This window comes from Dendropsophus ebraccatus, chromosome 7 (genome assembly GCF_027789765.1).
Source record: "Dendropsophus ebraccatus isolate aDenEbr1 chromosome 7, aDenEbr1.pat, whole genome shotgun sequence".
Classification (NCBI taxonomy): Eukaryota; Metazoa; Chordata; class Amphibia; order Anura; family Hylidae; genus Dendropsophus; species Dendropsophus ebraccatus.
Genome location: NC_091460.1, coordinates 24,347,476 through 24,367,440, shown reverse-complemented (window position 1 = coordinate 24,367,440; position 19,965 = coordinate 24,347,476). Strand labels below are relative to the sequence as shown.

The following is a 19,965-nucleotide window of genomic DNA, read 5'->3' as shown; positions in this document are numbered from 1 at the left end:
CTGTAAACAATGAAGGTGTTATATTAAGATCTGATGTCTTATCCTGTTCTTTTGGAATGCTTTACATTCCATATTTCATAAAATATTATAAAATATTATACTTTTTATGGGACAAAACTTTATCAGTTGCTGCACCTAGGAACAAGTAAAGTGATGAGACTTAACCACTCTTGTTGCAAAGTCTAAGGCTTCATGTTAAATATAAGCAGAGTTAGGAAATCATATATCAATATGGCTGTTACTAACACTTTGAAATCTAAGTAGTAAATGCTAAATTGATTTAAGCATAAAACGTGAAAAATTTTAAAAGATGGAGGATGATATATGTTTCTTAATATCTATTTTATTTTTTGATTAGTAAATTATAGACATCATGCAATTTTTTAACTGTTATACAGTCGGCTTTTTGTATTCATTTCAGGCTTGAGGAAAATAATGTAGCATTTTGGAAAAAATATTATACCTAATAGTCCAGCACTTGAAGCCAAGATGGAGAAGATTTCTACGGCCACCATGTTTTTTCCTTTTGTGCTCAGATAAGAAGGGACCATAGTAATCCAGACACTACAGAACACTAGCATACTGAATGTGATGTACTTGGCTTCATTAAACCGATCGGGTAATGTTCTTGCCAAATAAGCTACAGTAAAACTAACAGCTGCCAGGACAAATAAGTAACCTAGAACAGCAAAGAAGCCAACTTGAGACCCTTCATTGCACTGAATGATGACTTTCCTGTGATAGGAATGGGTGTCCTGCTCCAGGTATGGGGGAGAAAAGTACAGCCAAAAAATGCTGATAATAACCTCAATGGATGAGGCCACCACAACTATAGAGTTGGACACTTTCACCCCAATGAGTTTTTTCCATCGACTTCCAGGTCTGGATATTCTAAAAGCCATATAGACCATGATGGTTTTGGCCAAAACAGAAGATACTGAGATGGAGAAGATGATGCCAAAAACTATTTGTCGTAATCTGCAGGTTCTATCCACAGGACGGCCAATAAAAAAGAAGACACAGAGGAAGCACAATGACAGCGAGATGAGGAGGATGAAGCTCAGGGTCTTGTTATTTGCCTTCACAATGGGGGAATCTTTATGTGACACAAAAATTCCTAATATCAGAAGACATATTGTCCAAAACAGAAGAGAAAAAGCCATTAATATTATAGCGAGACTGTCGGAGTAGGCAAGAAATTCTTCACGTTTCAGAAGACATTGATCCCTTTTATCACTTGACCATTCTATAGGCAAACATTTTATACAGTTCTCGCTATCTGGAAAGACATACAAGTAAACAAGGCTTACTCAATACAATATCACAAGAAGATACAAAAACACTCAAGTTTTTGCAGTTCACAAATATCTCCAGACAGATTGTCATTAAAATATATTTTTTTTTCTAAGCTAGTTATTTCTTGAGATACATATTGGGATGTGAAAATCCATGGAAAAGGTAAAGAAGGCCACATGTGGTGATGGTCTGCAACCCATTTTAATGTACTACGATAATCAAAATAAATATGCATGAAAATATTTTATCTTACATCATCAGAGGAAAACAAATCCCCAAAATAAACTATGGAAATATTTATTTAACTTGGGGGCTAGGTTCACACTATGAAACTGTGCGGCTGTATTTTTTATGCGGCTGTAAATGTGCGGATGAAACTACGGCCGTGGGAAAAAATAGACATGCGGCTCAAAACATACGGTCATTTACTTGGAAATCTGGTTTAACTAAAAATAACAAATAAAATCTTAAGAAAGTGATGCAAACACCTCTGGATGCATCTGGGAAAGCAGGGAAACAGTTTACATGAATTGCTATTACCGGGGTTTGCGATCCTCTGCACTATAGCCGATGTCTCTTATGGTTAATCTATTAAAATAATAAAACACATTTTCGTTGTAATAAACTCCCTTTCGTTGTTCAATAATTAAATTTAAACTAATCCATCATTTTGCAATTAAATATACTGTTAAAATAAATATATATATAAATAAATGTATATTTATATATATATTTATTTTTTGACCGTATATTTAATTGCAAAATGATGGATTCGTTAGAATTAAATTATTGAACAACGAAACTGATTTTATTTCAACAAAAATGTGTTTTATTAATTAAATATTAATTAGTACAGGAAGCTCCATAAGCCGTTAATTCATATTGCCGGCAAAAGAGCATTCTGTACTAATCATCACTTTACTTTAATGTTATCACAATAGCATTATTAGAAGAAACATTTAGAATTATATGTGCGCTCAGCTGATTGGCTGATCGGCTGAGCGCACATATAATAAGCGGGTCCGCAGTACAGTGACTTCATTGTGCTGCGGACCAGCGAAGAGGACACATCGGGGTGAGTATAGAGCTCTCCCCACCCCCTCCCCAGCACTGCACCCCTCCCAGCAAGGAAGGGGGGTCACTTAACCCCTTCCTTGCTGGGATGGGTGCAGTCTGACATCAGTCTGGCCCCCAAGGGGTTAAGGGCGATGCAATACATCCTCCCTTAACCCCTTGGGGGCCAGACTGTAAGCAGCGAACTGTAAAGATGCTGCATACTGTAAGGAGCACAACACCGCTCACAATGATGGGTGTTGTGCTCTTGTTTGAGTGTTTTTTGTTTGTTTCTCCCTTTTTGTTTTTCAGATATCGGTATCCTGGGGATTACGTTGGATTCCGTGGACTACGTGGGGTGTGGGGGTGTTTTTATTTGAATAAAAAATATTTTAACTTCTGTCTTGTCTTTATTTCTTTACTTTATAGACTTAGTAGTGGAAGCCGTCTAATAGACGGAATCCATTACTAAGTTGGGGCCTAGTGTTAGCCGGTATAAAATGGCTAACACTAACCCCCTATTATTACCCCAGTACCCAATGCCACCAGGGGTACTGGGAAGAGCCGGGTGCCAGTGGTCCCGGAGCGTCAAAATTGGCGCTCCTGGACCGGGCGGCAGCAGGCTGGTAAGATTTAGGCTGGGGAGGGCCTAAACCAATGGCTCTTCCCACCCTGTTGTTACCAGGCTGCTGTCGTTTGGTTTTTAACCCAGCCGGTTATAAAAATAGGGGGGACCCTATGCGTTTTTTTTTTAAATAAATAAATAATTTAAAAAAAAAACGCATAGGGTCCCCCCTATTTTTATAACCGGCTGGGTTAAAAACCAAACCATTTTATACCGGCTAACACTAGGCCCCAACTTAGTAATGGATTCCGTCTATTAGACGGCTTCCACTACTAGTAAAGAAATAAAGTAAAGTAAAGAAATAAAGACAAGACACAAGTTAAAAAATGTTTTTATTCAAAGAAAAAAACACCCCCACACCCCTCATTGACCATTGACCAAAAAAAAAAAAAAAAACGCTGGTCATCGACGTAGTCCACAGAATCCGACGTAATCCCCAGGATACCGATATCTGAAAAACAAAAGGGGAGAAACACACAAAAAACACACAAACAGGAGCACTACAACCATCATTGTGAGCGGTGTTGTGCTCCTTACAGTATGCAGCATCTTTACAGATCGCTGCTTACAGTCTGGCCCCCAAGGGGTTAAGGGAGGATGTATTGCATCCCCCTTAACCCCTTGGGGGCCAGACTGATGTCAGACTGCACCCATTCCAGCAAGGAAGGGGTTAAGTGACCCCCCTTCCTTGCTGGGAGGGGTGCAGTGCTGGGGAGGGGGTGGGGAGAGCTCTATACTCACCCCGATGTGTCCTCTTCGCTGGTCCGCAGCACAATGAAGTCACTGTGCTGCGGACCCGCTAATTATATGTGCGCTGAGCGGATCAGCCAATCAGCTGAGCGCACATATAATTCTAAATGTTTCTTCTAATAATGCTATTGTGATAACATAATTAGAAGAAACATTTGATGTTTTTTTATTAAAGTAAAGTGATGATTAGTACAGAAAGCTCTATTGCCGGCAATATGAATTAACGGCTTATGGAGCTTCCTGTACTAATTAATATTTAATTAATAAAACACATTTTCGATGAAATAAATACAGTTTCTTTGTTCAATAATTTAATTCTAACGAATCCATCATAGTGCAATTAAATATACTGTCAAAAAATAAATATATATATAAATATACATTTATTTATATATATATTTATTTTAACAGTATATTTAATTGCAAAATGATGGATTCGTTAGAATTAAATTATTGAACAACGAAAGGGACTTTATTACAAAGAAATTGTGTTTTATTAATTTAATATATTAACTATTAGAGGCATCGGCATTCGGCATAATTGCCGGCTATTTTTGAAGTACTCCGTACGGACCGCCTGTCAATCCACGGCCGCGTTTCCAGCCGCAAACAATGGTCTTGTTCATTTTTTACGGGTCCGTTTACGATCGGGCCGTAGATTCATACATAGTGTGCACTGTGCAGCCGTATATCCTATACTTTCCAGCGTACGCATGAACCACCAAAAATACCGTCGCACAATTACAGCCGCAAATACAGCCACACACTTACATAGTCTGAACCTGGCCTTAATGTATGTGGTGTATTTTTTTTCCCTGTGTTCGTTGCAGATACTGATAGTTTAAAGGGTCTTTAAACTATTAAAGGACATTAGTACATGATACCACTATGTGATAAATGTGAAGGATGTATTACTCACATGCTAATTAGCCCATATTGTGCACTGTGCACCAACCCCCCCCCCCCCCCCCCCCCCCCCCCGTTTTTGCAGTGAATAAGCCGTCCTTATCAGTATTCATTAGATGGTGTCACTAAAGTAAAAATGTATTTCTACCAGTTATATTGGAAATTTCTCCTTCATGACACTTTACACAGTCATAGCAGCAGATCGGCTTCTGGTTATTCTTGATCTTCCTGCTACCAGGTGGACAATTTTCTGAACATTGAGATCTTGGTATCTGTAAAAAGAAATAAATTATAATTAAATTTAATTAAATTAAATAAAAGTGTATCTGTCATTATAAAAAAAAAAAAAAAAAAACTTTTGACATGTCAAAAGTTTTGATCGATCTGTGTCTGAGTGTTCTGACCTGTATTGATTGGATAGATCGGGGAGAGGATCGTAGTTGCAGCTCGTCCTCTCCCTGCTCTGAGTTAAAAGAAAAAAAAAAAGAGCCCAGAATCAGCCCCAAGTCTGACTCTTTTAAAAAAAATTCAAAGCAGAGAGTGGACGCGCTGCAGCGGTTCTACTCCCTGCTCTATCTCCTGATCAGTACGGGCCTGAACACTCAGACGCGGACCGATTAAAACCTTTGGCTTGTCTCTATGTCTGTGATGTATCGAAAAAAAAATTTATAACGACAGGTACACTTTAATTAATACTTATATAAATACAAAATCTCTGGATGACCCATTTCACTGTACTATGATAGGAGATTAAAAAATAGCAAAAGAAATATGTATGAAAATATTCTTACATCATCAGAGGAAAAAAAATCCAAAAATTTGTTAAAATAAATAAATAAAAACTTCAGGTCCCTAGTAAACATTGCCTACCTCTTTATTTTTCCAGGTTACTAGAGATGTGTTAATGTGAAGCTGCTTGTCTGGTGTCGCCCATGGCATGAAGGAACCCATGTAGTTAATTGAGAGAAATCTTCTGTTCCTCATCCAGTTGTATATCACATAAACTGTATTCATTTCCCCCTTCTCATCATAGTAGAATCTCTTATCTAATCCATTATCGTAGTAAATACGCCTCAAGTGTTGGTTTAGCTTTTAAGAAAAGATCAATCATATGTTATAAAATATAAAAACAGATAGCATTTTTTCTATTCAAAGTTTTTTGTTAGTCTCCAATTCTATGTCCTCTTTTTAACACTAGGGTGGTATTTTAAAAGTTAATTCTGCCAGTTTAACATAATAAACTTAAAGTGTCACTGTCCCTCTAAAAAAACTTTTGACATGTTATAGACCCAACAGGAGGTAGCCACACCCCCACTGCCATTTTTTTTCCTCTGTTGTATGTGGGGGGGGGGGGTTGACTACCTGCTGTTGGCTTGCCCTCCACCCATGTCCTGTGGGTGCTTAAAATAGAGATTAATTTTATCCAATCTGCCCAGTTTGTAGGCTTAATCTTAAAACCCAGGAGCGGCGATTGCTATTGTGGGAATGCTAGATTAGGACCATATCTCTAACTCCCGAAAAATTAGACCCGGACCGATCAAAACTTTTGAAATGTCAAAAATATTTTTATAATGACAAGTACTCTTTAAGAAAAATGTACATTTTACTGTACTCATTTTTAGAGATAAGCAAACCTTTATAAAAGTCCATTCTGGCAATTTGTGAATAGTAAGAATAGTTGCAGCAGCAGGAGGGTCTCAGCAGAGAGCCAATTGGAGATAGCAGTGGAAGCAGCAGCACTCTGTTTGACCCCAAAAGGGCCTAGGATAGCCAATTATACATGTCAGTGGAAGCAGCAGTAGCAACACTCGGTTTGACCACTAATGGCCTAAGATAGAAATTTTAGACGACAGTGGAAGCAGCAGCTCTCAGTTGTATCCCAAAGAGGCTAGGATTTAATATTTTAGATGACAGTGGACGCAGCAGAAGCACTCTGACCCCAAAGGACCTAGGATGGCCAATGTTAAATGCCAGTGGAAGCAGAAGCACTCTGTTTACCTTAAAGGGCCTAGGATAGACAATTTTAAATGCTAGTAGAAGCAGAAGCACTCTATCTACTGTACGTTAAAGGGTCTAGGATAGACAATACTAGATGCCATAGGAAGCAGTTGTACTCTGTCTACCTTAAAAGGTCTAGGATAGACAATACTAGATGCCAGTGGAAGCAGTTGTACTCTGTCTACCTTAAAGGGTCTAGGATAGACAATACTAGATGCCAGTGGAAGCAGTTGTACTCTGTTTGATCCCTAAGGGCCTAGGATAGACCATTTTAAATGGAAGCATCAGCACTGTTGTGGCTCACTGCTGTAGTCATTATTACCAGGCATCAAAGTGTTGAAATCTTGTCAGATCCATGCTGAAGTCACCTTGACAAATGTCAGGATCTCCACATTATTGCATGACGGGTGAGTTCAATAGCGGTCATGTGTCCACTTTATCAGACCAGCACTCCATGGGATGGAGTTTTTCATGGGACAGGTGGGATTCCACATATACCCCCACCTTCTGCTATATCTGCTGCAGGATGGGTACCTGTTTATACTACTGGCTGTTTTGTTCAGCAGGCAGCTTAAAGAAACTACTTATCAGCCTTTGGCAATGCGGCATCATGCCGGTAGGCCTTGACCAACCAACTGCCCAGTATTTTTAGGTAGTATGACATTTTTGCATCCCACACAGAACGTGAAAAGTAAAAAGTCAATTTACAGCAGAACCAAGAATCTAGTAATGTTGACAGCCAGTAGTCATCCATCTGACATATGCCAGAGCATCTTCCCCAATATTTATCATGTGAGTATGTATTGTATGTCAGTCTGTGTGTATTGCTCATGTATATGTACTATGTATGCATATGTGTATGTGAGTCTGAGTGTATTGTACCTATGTATACTATGGGGGAGATTTATCAAACATGGTGTAAAGTAAAACTGTCTCAGTTGCCCCTAGCAACCAATCAGATTCCACCTTTCATTCCTTACAGACTCTTTAGAAAATGAAAGGTGGAATATGAATGGTTGCTAGGGGCAACTGAGCCAGTTTCACTTTACACCATGTTTGATAAATCCCCCCCATGTGTGTATATGTCGGAGTGTATCGTACATGTACAGTATGTATGCATATATGTGAATCTGTATGCATATGTGTTTGTGCATTTGTTTTGTTTATGTAATGTGTATATCCGTATGTATTGTGCATGTTTGTGCAATATATAAGTACACATTCAGGCTATGTTTACACAATAATTTTCAATGGCCATTGTTTAACCCTGTCCCGCCACTGCACAGTAAATTAAAATCGATGCAGCCTATGCCTGAAGCTGCAGCGACGTTAGTTTACCATGTAGGATAACACAGGCACAGAAGCTGCGTCTGTGTCATCCGCCTTTCTATTCTCATGTATGGGATCGGCAACAGATTTTATGCTGCAGGTGCCGATTGCATATGGTGCCACAGAAACAACTATGTAACAGACTGGCAGGGTGTGCACATAGCTGGTCACATACACAGCGCTATGTTGTTGCTGTGTTAACGTGGAAGGTTTGCCACTGGCTACAACTGTGCTTGTAGGGTGGGCCCCTAACATCAATTTACCTGGTGGGACCAAGATACCCCAGTACAACACTATCAGTCATCCTTACTAATTATACCAGAATGAAGTTGCAAGTTTTTTATTCTTATGTTCACACACATGGTTCTACCTTTACTATATGGGGCTGATTGTTGACCCCCTGTTCTGCTGTATCATATATTATAAAGCCCATTAATACTATAATTATAGTTTATTTTACCTTATGTCTGTATTTATGACTTTTCTTTTTATTTCTATGAAAATCTTTTCCCACAGATACAAGCAAAGCATCCAGCGCATAAGCCATGCTCAGTACTGCATAGTATACAGCAGGGGAACGTATATTGAATAATGAATATGGGATTCCTATTATATCCTCATCTCCTGAACAGTTAAACAGTTTTCCTTTATAATAGAATTGAAAAGCTCTATTTTTATAGGGATTGGTTGACAAACAGTGATAATATGTCATCCATACATCCTCAAGCATCTTATCATCTGGGAACTTAGAAGGATGGACATTCATAATAAATTGCGTCATTTCACCGGTTTCATATGGATCCTTTAGTATTTTTCTATTATACTCTATACGAGCATCCATTGTATATAGAAAGCCCAAGCAGCAGTTAAATGCTTGAGAAACTTGCTCTACAAGTTCATTATTGGCGAACCAGCTGGGTGGAAGAATAAAGGTCTTTGTCCTCAGCACATAATCGGGCAGCATTAAAGTACTCGCCATATAGAAAGAAACTGTTCCACATATAAGAATAATATTAGAGGATGAGTTTGAAATGGTCTTTTTGTTCATCTGATTTATAAAATGTTCAGTTCTGATCCTTTCATCTCCTTCAAAGAGTCTTTTAGAAGCAATTTTGGTAGTAAACTCTACGCAAATGTCATGACTATTAAGAAATGAGGTCAGAGTTTGGCTTTCCTTGATTCCGCTGTCATCTTCACTAGTAACAATTCCAACCCAGCTCCATGAAAAATGTTTCAGTAGCTTTAAAATAGCGGAAAAGTAGACATGGTCATTATGTGCTGTACGGAAGAGATAGGGATACATAGTTCTATCACCGAGAAGGGGATCTGTAGCCCCATAGCTGATCTGGAAGAAAAATATATTAATAATAAGTCTACATTTACAAAGTTAGAGAAAATTATTGAAACAAGTTAAATCCTTTAAAAGCGGTTGTCTGTTCTTTCCATAACCCTTTGCTGTTATCCTGTGAGCTTTAAATAAATCCCGCTATTCAACTGGAGTGCTGACAATCTTGTTTGTGGACACATCTAGATACAAAACCATTTATTTAGCCTGTTCCCAGCCCAGTATTTTAATGGTCTTGCTCTTTCCTGTAGATAGTGGGGTATAATGGGGGTTAGCACGAGCTGTTTAATAAGCCAACACTAAGCCCCAGCTTAGTAATAGTCTGGCTTCCATCTGCAGATAGAAGCCAATGCCCTCTAGGTGTGGGACGCCTGAGTCTGTGTGTTACTCTGTCCCGTGACCTATGCTTTAAATGTATATTATAAGTTAGGAAGATGTAAAGTAAAATGCACTGGCTATTGTGGCAAATAATTGCTGTTATTTAAGAAAAAAAAAACGCCAGTTGTTTTAATATAACTAGAGTTTTTTTTTTCCCATTAAATGGTTGCCATCCACAAAATTTCAACAGTGTGTGAAAATAGCCTTTCTATGTTTTCAATCCACTCCTGGTATTGTGTTAGAACATAGCCTTAAAGAAAATGCACCAGCAGTACATCACTTTTCTGTTTTTACTATTAACAGACTGGTGCCCCAAGCACAGGGATGGCGGTGCAGCTGCGCCGGTCTAATACCTCTAAAGGCGGGTTTACCCTCCTCCAGTACTTCCGGCCTGGTCGGCAATAGACCGGCGCCAGCACAGGCATGCCTGTTGTGTCCTTTCCCATGCATGGCGCCAACCTGTTCATGGTAAAAACAGAAAAGTGATGTACTGCTGATGCATTCGCTTAAAAGTGTATGTTATGCTCAACTTCCAGTAATAAATCTAAAATAATCATGTAAATCTTGATTTCCTTTTCAGTACAACTATCTGGCTATGCCCATGTTTTTAGACAAGAAAATGGACCATGTTTTTTCATATTCAAATTTTCAGGGACTGATGTATTAATGGAGACTCTTGATTGAGTACTCCATTGGATTGGTTATTGTTTTGTTTTGCTTCTGCACTATTGATTGCCCCCGATAGCCAGAATAGTACTCCACACTGATGAGGGGCAATATCCCGAAACAGCTGCCTATGGATTGATGCCTGGCTTTTATTTTTCCTTGACAAGTTTTAATACTCACAACTTAGTTAGACTTTGACGCTAAAGGGGCCAACCTATTTTGAAATACCTATTTAAAATTGAGTGGGACTTAAAGGGCTACGTATCACAGTGGTTTTGTGATCTACCCATTGGGAGGCCCCCCTTAGCAACAGGTTTCCTTCCCATGAGGGATATCTTGCTATTCCTATGTTTTGAGACTAGTAACTGAGGGTCCACAGACCCTGTTTTTCCATGGTCATGTTGGATCTTTTTTTTTTTGCTTCACCGCTGCAAGTACGCTAAACTTATATATTACATATTATATATTAACAGATCCATATACTAATTAAAAAAAAAATTCTAAAGCACCTGAATTCCCGTAAAAATCAAGCCCACATCCAGATAAGTATCTTAACCCCTTAGTGACCGCTGATACAGCTTTTTACGGCGGTCACTAATTGGCCTTATTCTGCTGCCATCAGCTTTTTGCAGCAAATAAGAATAAGGCTGCAGCGCTGGCAAGACCCCCACCCCATCCCCCCAGCTACCGGAAGTCCATCCCGGCCGGCCCACCCCCGTACTGGTGTTCGCCGCTATTAACATTATATTGTTATATTGTCTGTAAGCACTGCACATTGCCCGTGACCACCGCAGGCTTTTCGTAACCATCCCATATTGTTCTTAACCACCCCAGAGTGTTCGTAACCACCCCAGATTGCCCGTAACCACTCCAGGTTGTAATCTCATTTATTTTATTTTAGTAACGGAGCTATTCTAATAACTGTTTTTAGCTGCCGTTTTGCTCCAAAAAAATTGATGCTCCTTCCCTTGTAAGTCCCACTGTGAGCCCATACAGTGGGGCTCGTTCAGCAAAATCTGCATTGAAAATGCTAATTGCCGCTCCTTCCCTTCTGAGTCCTGCTCTATGCCCATATAGTGGTTTATGCCCACATATGGTGTACTGTAGTACTCAGGAGAACCTGATTTACAGATTTTGGGGTGCGTTTACTCTCCTGTTCCTCGAAAAATTTTGAAATTTCAAATTAAACCAACATATTATTGGAAAAATTCTAGTTTGGTTTAGTTAGTCTAATTTTGAATACTTTCCTCTAATACCTGTGGGGTCAAAATGCTCACCACACGTTAAGATGAATTCTTTGAGGGGTGCAATTTCCAAAATGGGGTGACTTATGGGTGGATTTTACTCTGCTGACACTACAGGGGCACAGCAAACGCACTTGACGCTCAAAAACTTCTTCAGCAACATCTGCACTGCAAAAGCTAATTGGCGCTCCATCCCTTCTGAGCCCCACTGTGTGCCCATACAGTGGTTTATGCCCACTTATGGGGTTCTGTTGTTTTCATAAGAAACTGTGTTACAAATTTTGGGGTAGATCTTTGATTAAAAGCAGCTATCTGAAGGTACAAGGCGTTTGGGAGGAACAGATTGTGGGAACAGGGTCGCTTTAAGTAACAGGGCAATTTCTTTAAACTTATGACACCACATCTTCTCAAGAAGAGGAACATACTCGACAATAATGACTGTTAGAGGTGCAGTGCCCTTACAGGTACTTTATCCCTCATCTGGATTACATGCCCATTAATTCAGTGCTACACTGTTCAACTACAGTTCAACTACACACGCTATAGGGATCTCACCTTACCCATCCCACTAAACACCAACTTTCCACCCTATTGCTGATGGTGGCTAAACTTCTCATACCTCTTCACCAGTCTTCATAACCTACACAATAAATTGGTGTGTTTAAGCGATCCTTTGTTTACTTCTCATGTATCTAAAAATGACACATACTGTATAAAAAGTAAAATGACTACATCTTATGGCTAGTGGGGCAAAAAGAATAAAATAAAGAAAGGTATGAGTCTTGGAGGGAGCCTCCTACTTCACTCTACTCCCTGTATGTATGTCAATTAGCTGAAGGGTGAGTGCCTTGCACTTTATTATCTATGATTTTACTTTGTTTTTCTGTCTACACTAGTGAGGGCTCATTTTGCTTTGAACTAAAAGCTCTACTTGTTATTGGTACTAGAGATGGACCAACTATTCAAAAGTTTGGTTCAGCAGGTTCGCTGCACGTTAATGTAAAGTTTGGGTTCATCCAAACCAAATATTAAGTGAACCGCAGAAAAACAGCTAAACACTGGGAGGAGCGTGGAGAGGTGAGAATTATTTTAGTTTTTTTATATGTGCGACCGTCATCTTTCCGAACTTGTTCAAAACTTTGCAAAATGTTGAATTTAGTAGCAGGCCAAACTTTTTTGCAAAATTTGGAATTAATCTGGGTTCGAGAGACTCGGCTCACTCATTTCTAATTGGTACCATTTCAGGTTGTTATGTCGGTGCTTTTTTTTTTAGCACAACCTGCCTTACCCAAAGCTCGGAATCCTTCTCTGTAAGATAAATTGTGACCCACTGTTACATATTCACCCCTCTATTTGATGTAAAACTGCATGGTGGTAGCATTTTGACATTGTTAGACTGCTCTTTTAGTAAGTTCTTTAATGTGTATTTCTTACCTGTGTATATCCGTACACATTCAGCACTTGTGCTATGGGCAGAGTTGTTACAGATGAAAGATCTCCAATAAATCCAGCAATGTTATAGTCTTTCATGCAGTTGTAGTTGGGGACAGTAGCTCTTGGTCCTGATAATATTTGTATTGTACTTTTTACAGCTTTATTAGCATTAGTACATGAATCAGACACATAATATCCTAAAGTCACATTAGGTAAAAGATAAGGATTTCTATTCACTTCCTCAATGGCAAATCGGAAATCCAAAAAATATTTGTAATTAGATAAGAGGGCTCTGTAAGTAAATATAAAAAGTCCACCAATGTGCAAGTGGATATTATGTAACAGGCAAACTAATACTTATACAATCACAAGAAAAGAAAATACACCCTCTTTGGTTTTTATGGTTTTGTGTATCACAACTAGTGATGAGCGAGTACTAAAATGCTCTGGTGCTCGTTATTCGAGACAAGTATTTCCCGATACTCGAGTGCTAGTATTCGAAAAAAGAACCCCATTGAAGTCTTTTTGCAGGAGACTCAAGTTCGGTAGAGGGAAGGTCGTGTGAAAACCTGTCAACCACAGAAATTGATGGAAACACAACGGAAATGGACAGGAAACAGCAGGGGGGCTGTACGGTACTATCTGATACTAGCTGGACCTAGATACATGCTGTGATACCACCTTACAATGAGCAGTGACGTTTTAGAAAGGTGTACTACAAATCCCAGCAATACAGTGTAGTACCCACTAGTTAAGGGGGGCTGTACGGTACTATCTGGTACTGGCTGGACCTAGATACACACTGTGATACCCCCGTCCAATGAACAGTGAAGTTTTATGACGGTGTACTACAAATCCCAGCAATACAGTGTAGTACCCACTATTTTAGGGGGGGGCTGTACGGTACAATCTGGTATTGGCCGGAGCTATACACACTCTCTGTCACCCCTTTACAATGAGCAGTGAAGTTCTATGCAGGATGCACTACAAATACCAGCAATACAATGTAGTACAGCAGGACCACCAGCCCCAAAATAAAAAAAGAGTACACTGAGCACTTCTTAGGGGTCTGTATGCAACACCTAATGCCCACTTTCTGCCAGCAGCCGGTCACCACAGTGTGCTGGTTAAATCGCGGTAGCAGCACTGCAAGTCCCAGCCAGCAGTCTGTAGTAATAGTATTAAAAAAAAAAGCTTTTAAGCTGTTTGTTTATATTGCTAGCATATACCCTGCCTACTGGAACGCTAAATCCTACACTGACACTCTCGCTGACCAGCAGCAGCTCTGTCCCTGATCTCTCACAGCATGCGTCTGAAGCGAGCACTGCCGGCGCCGAGTTTTATATGGCAGGGTCATCTGATCTGGCCAACCAATCGCTGCTATTGACATGTATGGGTCCCACGTCATCGCAGGATGTACCAAAGAGTCTCCTGTTTATTCTTTTTCTTGCCATTTCTTGAGTATGGCGAGATGCTTGTCCGAGTAACGAGTACCATCGAGTACCCTAGCTCGGACCAGCATGCTCGCTCATCACTAATCACAACATAAAAAAAAGTTGTGGACCTCTAAAGGCCTTGAAATTAGCTAGATAAAACCTTGGATGAACAACAACTCAATAAATTTGCTCAGCAAATTGACAGAGTTCAACTTGTCTTTTAGCAGGAGCAAGGGATTATCCATAATTCCTTGCGCCCGTCCAATCAACTGCAAACCCCACTGTGATGTCAGCCCCCACCCCCTATATATAAGTTGATTGGATTCCTGTAAGTGGACAGTCAGCTGGGTATAGTGGAGAGCAGATTGGAGCAGGGAGAAAAATGAAGAGATATAGGGACAGAGAGGAGAGGAGGGAGGATTGTGGTGGATTTCTGTGGGAGCAGTGAAACCATTGTCCAGTATAACCAGTAACTGGGTGACTGTTGTTCATTATACCAAGTCCCTGTGAGCTGGGTGTGCATTATAGGAAGTCATGGTAAACACAGTGTCCTTTTTAATAACACACTGGGTGCTCATTTACCAATGTCCACTGCTGTCCATGGCGGAAATTAAATGATTCACAGACTGATTGACATTTTTTTATTTTTCAAATTACATTTTCCAATTTTTGACACAGTCACAGCAACAGCTGTTAAAAAAAAAATCTAATTTGTGCATCACAAACTTTGCGGGGAAAAAAAATCTAAATGATTTGCTCATCTCTAGTGCTGATAATTAGGTGCGACCACCTTCTATAAAAGCAGAAGTTTGGCATGAGGCTCGTCTGGAACATTCAGGCATAGGGCATTTTTGACTTCTTCTCATCAGTAACATGTATACTGTATATACGTTCCTACTGCACATACCCGTGCAGTAGGAATGTACTGTATATATACGTTTCTGAGGTAAAGGGGTTTGATGTGTGTGGGACCGCTGCAGGGAGAACAGCCCCGCACACATCAGTGTCCCGCGAATCGAGGGTAATGAAAGGCAGGTGTGATCCCACAGCTGCCTTTATTAACCCCTTGAACGCTGCAATGCACAGCAAATGCGGCGTTTAAAGTACTAAGTGACGAAACAAGCTTCTGTCACAGTGATCGGGACCCCCGCAGCCATGCTGCCAGGGTCCTGATTGCTTGTACCAATGGGCGGGGGTAATCCACTTACCTCTGTCCTGTTGGATCAGCGTTCTATGGATAGAGTCTGCTCTCAGCCAGGCTCTATGCACAGATCGCCGATAACACTGATCTATGCTATGTTATGGCACAGCATAGATGAGCACATGCAATCTAAAAATTGCATGTTAAACAGTAAAATAAAAGTGTAAAAAAAAGTTTTTAAAAGTATTAAAAAAAACCTTATAAACTTCACCCCCAATAAAAGTTTAATATACCCCCTTGCCCATTATAAAAATAAAAACACTAAATATAAATAAATAAACAAACATGTTATATATTGCAGCATGCAGAATTGTCCGATCTATTAAAATATAACATTATTTTTCCCACATGGGGAATGGCGTAAATGGGAAAAAAAAATCCACACACACCAGGATTGCTGATTTTTTAAAAAAAATTATACATCAGAAAAAAAATAATAAAAAGCAATCAAAACTTTTCTTTTACATCAATATGATATAAATAAAAACTAGAGATTATGGCACAAAAAGTGACATCCCAACCAGCCCAATAGGTAGAAAAATAAAAGTGCTATGGCTCTTAGAAGGTGAGGAGGAACATTGCATTAATTTGACCCGGACATCCGTGCATCAATGGGCTCTGTTTTGAAGGGGTTAAACAACTTAAAGCCCATACTTCTACAGTCAGAAAGACCATTCACAAGTGAAAATCCTTTAAGACACTTAACAATCTTTACAGGACTGGATGTCCCAACAGAGTTACCTCACAGTTAAAGTTATCCAGAGAGCAGAAAAGGTTGTATGTTTTCTGCTCTCCTGCACTTCCTCCCTCTTCATGCCTTTGCCGATAACTTCCAGAGACAAGAGGTAGGGGAGGGAGCATGTTGTAGGCAATGACCAATAGCTGCCTGATGTTATTGTTGTCGTGGTGACATCAGGCAGCTATTGGACGTTGTGTGTGGGCATGGTGTCGCCCACACACAATGCCTGCAGTGCACAACATGATCCTGCCCCATTTCTCCTGTGGAAGTTATCAGCACAAATGGGCAGTCGGAGGAATTGAAGCATCTAAGGAAAAAAAAGTATTACCTTTTCGGCTTAACATCTCATGATTTACAAGCCTCAGTTATCATTTTGTATTAAGTTTTGCGGACATGTTACATTGCTGACCTATTCTCAGAATGCCTGAATACTGGGGTGTCACAACTAGCATTCCTGCTGATCAGCTTTTCTGCAAACCCACGATTCCAGCATATAAACAGAAAACAGGATGGAACCAGTTGGCACCATTCATTGTTGGTTAAGGTTACAAGTGTTCAACTCCCATTGAATTGAATTTTACCCAGAGCCACCAGCATAAAGAATATACAGAGCTAAGATTTTTTTTTGTCTTTCAAAAAAATTATTTATTTGTGAATTTTTTATTTATCTTGTAAAGGCACCACCATGGCATGGATAGAAGTACAAAAACCCGTAAAAATCAACTGCTGTGATATTTTAGCGTGGGGAAAATAGAAAAAAAAAACATAGTTCATTAGTAGAGATGAGCGAACCTCGAACATGCTCGAGTCCATCCAAACCCGAACGTTCGGCATTTGATTAGCGGTGGCTGCTGAAGTTGTATAAAGCCCTAAGGCTATGTGGAAAACATGGATATAGTAATTGGCTGTATCCATGTTTTCCAGACAACCTTAGAGCTTTATCCAAGTTCAGCAGCCCCCGCTAATCAAATGCCGAACGTTCGGGTTCGGATGGACTCGAACCCGAACCCAGTTCGCTCATCTCTATTCCCTAGCTCTGATCTTTTCTTTTCTATCTGCTTGAGATGCTCTCTCAATGAAAAGCAGGATGTACTGGCTTTGCCAATCACTGGCCGAGACAGGACACCAATGTGGATGGGGCAGGTCCTGCTCTTAAAGCTCTGTCTCAGAAACAGAAGAGAAGTTTAGGGTACTGGATGAAGGTGAGCAGGAGCTTCAGGGGACCGCTTGGATATCTGAGCTATGTACATATATTGGCTATGTTCACACTACGTATGAGACCAGCCATTCCGTGACCCGGCCGGGTCACAGAATGGCTGGTCTCTGCCCGGATCATCCCAGCCGGCACCTCAGTACCAGATGGATGATTTTTCCGGCTGCAGGGTTCTAATGCGGGCACATCAGCGCACCCCCGCATCAGAAACCTCCCACAGCACACAATGAAGCAAGCGGCTGGAGCCGCTCACTTCATTGTGTGAACTCACAGGGTTTCCTACATGTTAGTTATTTGCGGGTCCGCACAAGATCCCGGCCGGAGCGTATACGATGTGTATACGCTCCGGCCAGGATTCCATAGAAATGTAGGCAATGTTCCACACTGCATAAAGTACGGCCGTTTGTTTGCGATGGCAACAACAGACGTACTCTTACGTAGTGTGAACATAGCCGTATCCTGTTTTTGTTTTTTTTTTTACTTTGGACTTGAATACCACTTTTATCAGGTATGTACCGCATTTTCCAGCATATAAGAAGACTGGGTGTATAAGACGACCCCCAACTTTTCCAGTTAAAATATAGAGTTTGGTGTATACTCGCTGTATAAGACTACCCCTCTTCCAACACACACCAAACAAAAAGTAACAAAAAACATCAGACAGCATTGAGATCTGAGAGACAGAGAAGAAGGTACAAAAATACCAGTAGGATAAGAGGGAAGGCCAGATAGGCACAGCGCCTGCAACTTGCTCTGCCCTTTATACAGTTGCCGTATATGGTGGGGTTACACTTGTTTTTGAGCTCCCCCCACCCCATTCAGCAACCGCAGATTCTCCAGTCCGGTTCTGAAGTTTTTAGCACCTGCCCTATAAGGCGACACCTGACATATAAGACGACCCCTGACTTTTGACGAGTTTTTCCTAGATTGAAATGTAGTTTTATACGCAGGAAAATACTGTATATGTCTCTTTATCAATTGTGAAAATGGATTTACCTAATACTCATTCTGGGATCAATCCAAAATAAAAAGCATTTTTACGCAGTGAGAAATTCTAAAACGACCGTGTGAATGCATCCTATGTAACATTAGCACTTATAGGGGTTGTATGAGATTACAAAAAATAAGGCTTCACCCATATTGTCCCTGTGATGTGCCTGGTTTTGCAGTTCATCTTCATTCACTTTTAGGGTAGCTTCACACGTACCGTATCACAGCTCATTTTCTGCTGCGGATCCGCAGCAGATTTGACTAAATGAATGAACACAGCATCAAATCTGCACCATAAAATCTGCTGCGGATCCGCAGCACATCCGCAGCTGATTTTACAGTGCGGATTTAATGCTGTGTTTATTCACTTAGTCAAATCTGCTGCGGATCAGCAGCAGAAAATGAGCGACAATACAGTACGTGTTAAGCTACCCTAAGGGTATGTTCACACAACGTGAAATCAGGCCAAAATGTGGCTTTAATTATGAAGAAAAAATTTGTCCACATTTTGCCCTGATTTTGGATATGTTCCCACTACAGGGTTTTAGAGCGAAATGACGGGCGTCTTTTAGTAATGACGACAGTAAGTATTGATGATAAACATTATTTGTTGACATCATTATTTTATTATTATGACGGCCATCATTTAGCGCTAAAATCCCATAGTGGTAACATGGCTTTGTTCCCACACAGTATTTCTGCTCAGTATTTTGCAACCATATCCAGGAGGGGATTGAAAACACAGAAAGGCAATGTTCGCACAGTGTTGAAATTTAGTGAATAGCCACCATATAATGGCAAAAATTTGCCAATAATTTAAAACAATGGCCATTGTTTTGAAATAATGGTCTTTATTTGCCATTAAATGACGGCCATCCACTAAATTTCAGCAGTGTGTGAACATAACCTTTCTGTGTTTTTAATCCGCTGGTGTTTTGTTTGCAAAAAACTGATCAAAAATACTGTGTGGGAACAAAGCCTTTTACTATAATACCTGATATAAAGCATGGAAATAATCTTATTAACATTTAAAGTGAATGACAAGGATTGGCGAGCAACTTACATCTTACGTAAATTGCAGATGAATTGATGATCCAAGTATTAGGAAAAATAATTCTACACAAATCTACCCAGCTGATCGCATTCAATGAAATTCACCTTTTTAAGGACAAAAATGTTTCACGCTACAATAATCTACTATAGCAGCAATTTTCCATCCTGACTTACCCATTGCAAAACATGACTGTCGGATCTGTATAACCAATGGGGAACTCATCCATGTTCAGATTAACGGTAAATATTCCTCCGATTATTATGTCTCCACCTTTATAATATCCATATTCTTCTACAGCTTTTTTCATT

General features: G+C 40.0%; 1 protein-coding gene across 1 annotated transcript; it reads right to left on the bottom strand.

Annotated features, from left to right (window-relative positions):
- Window positions 1-383: 383 nt before the first annotated feature.
- On the bottom strand, window positions 384-19,964 carry LOC138796507 (vomeronasal type-2 receptor 26-like). The gene is made up of 6 exons (XM_069976113.1): window positions 19,831-19,964; window positions 13,025-13,316; window positions 8,418-9,302; window positions 5,492-5,719; window positions 4,779-4,902; window positions 384-1,279 (listed from the first exon to the last, which is right to left on the bottom strand). The coding sequence occupies exons 1-6, from the start codon at window positions 19,962-19,964 to the stop codon at window positions 384-386; spliced, it is 2,559 nt and encodes an 852-aa protein (XP_069832214.1).
- Between the last annotated feature and the right edge of the window lies 1 nt (window position 19,965).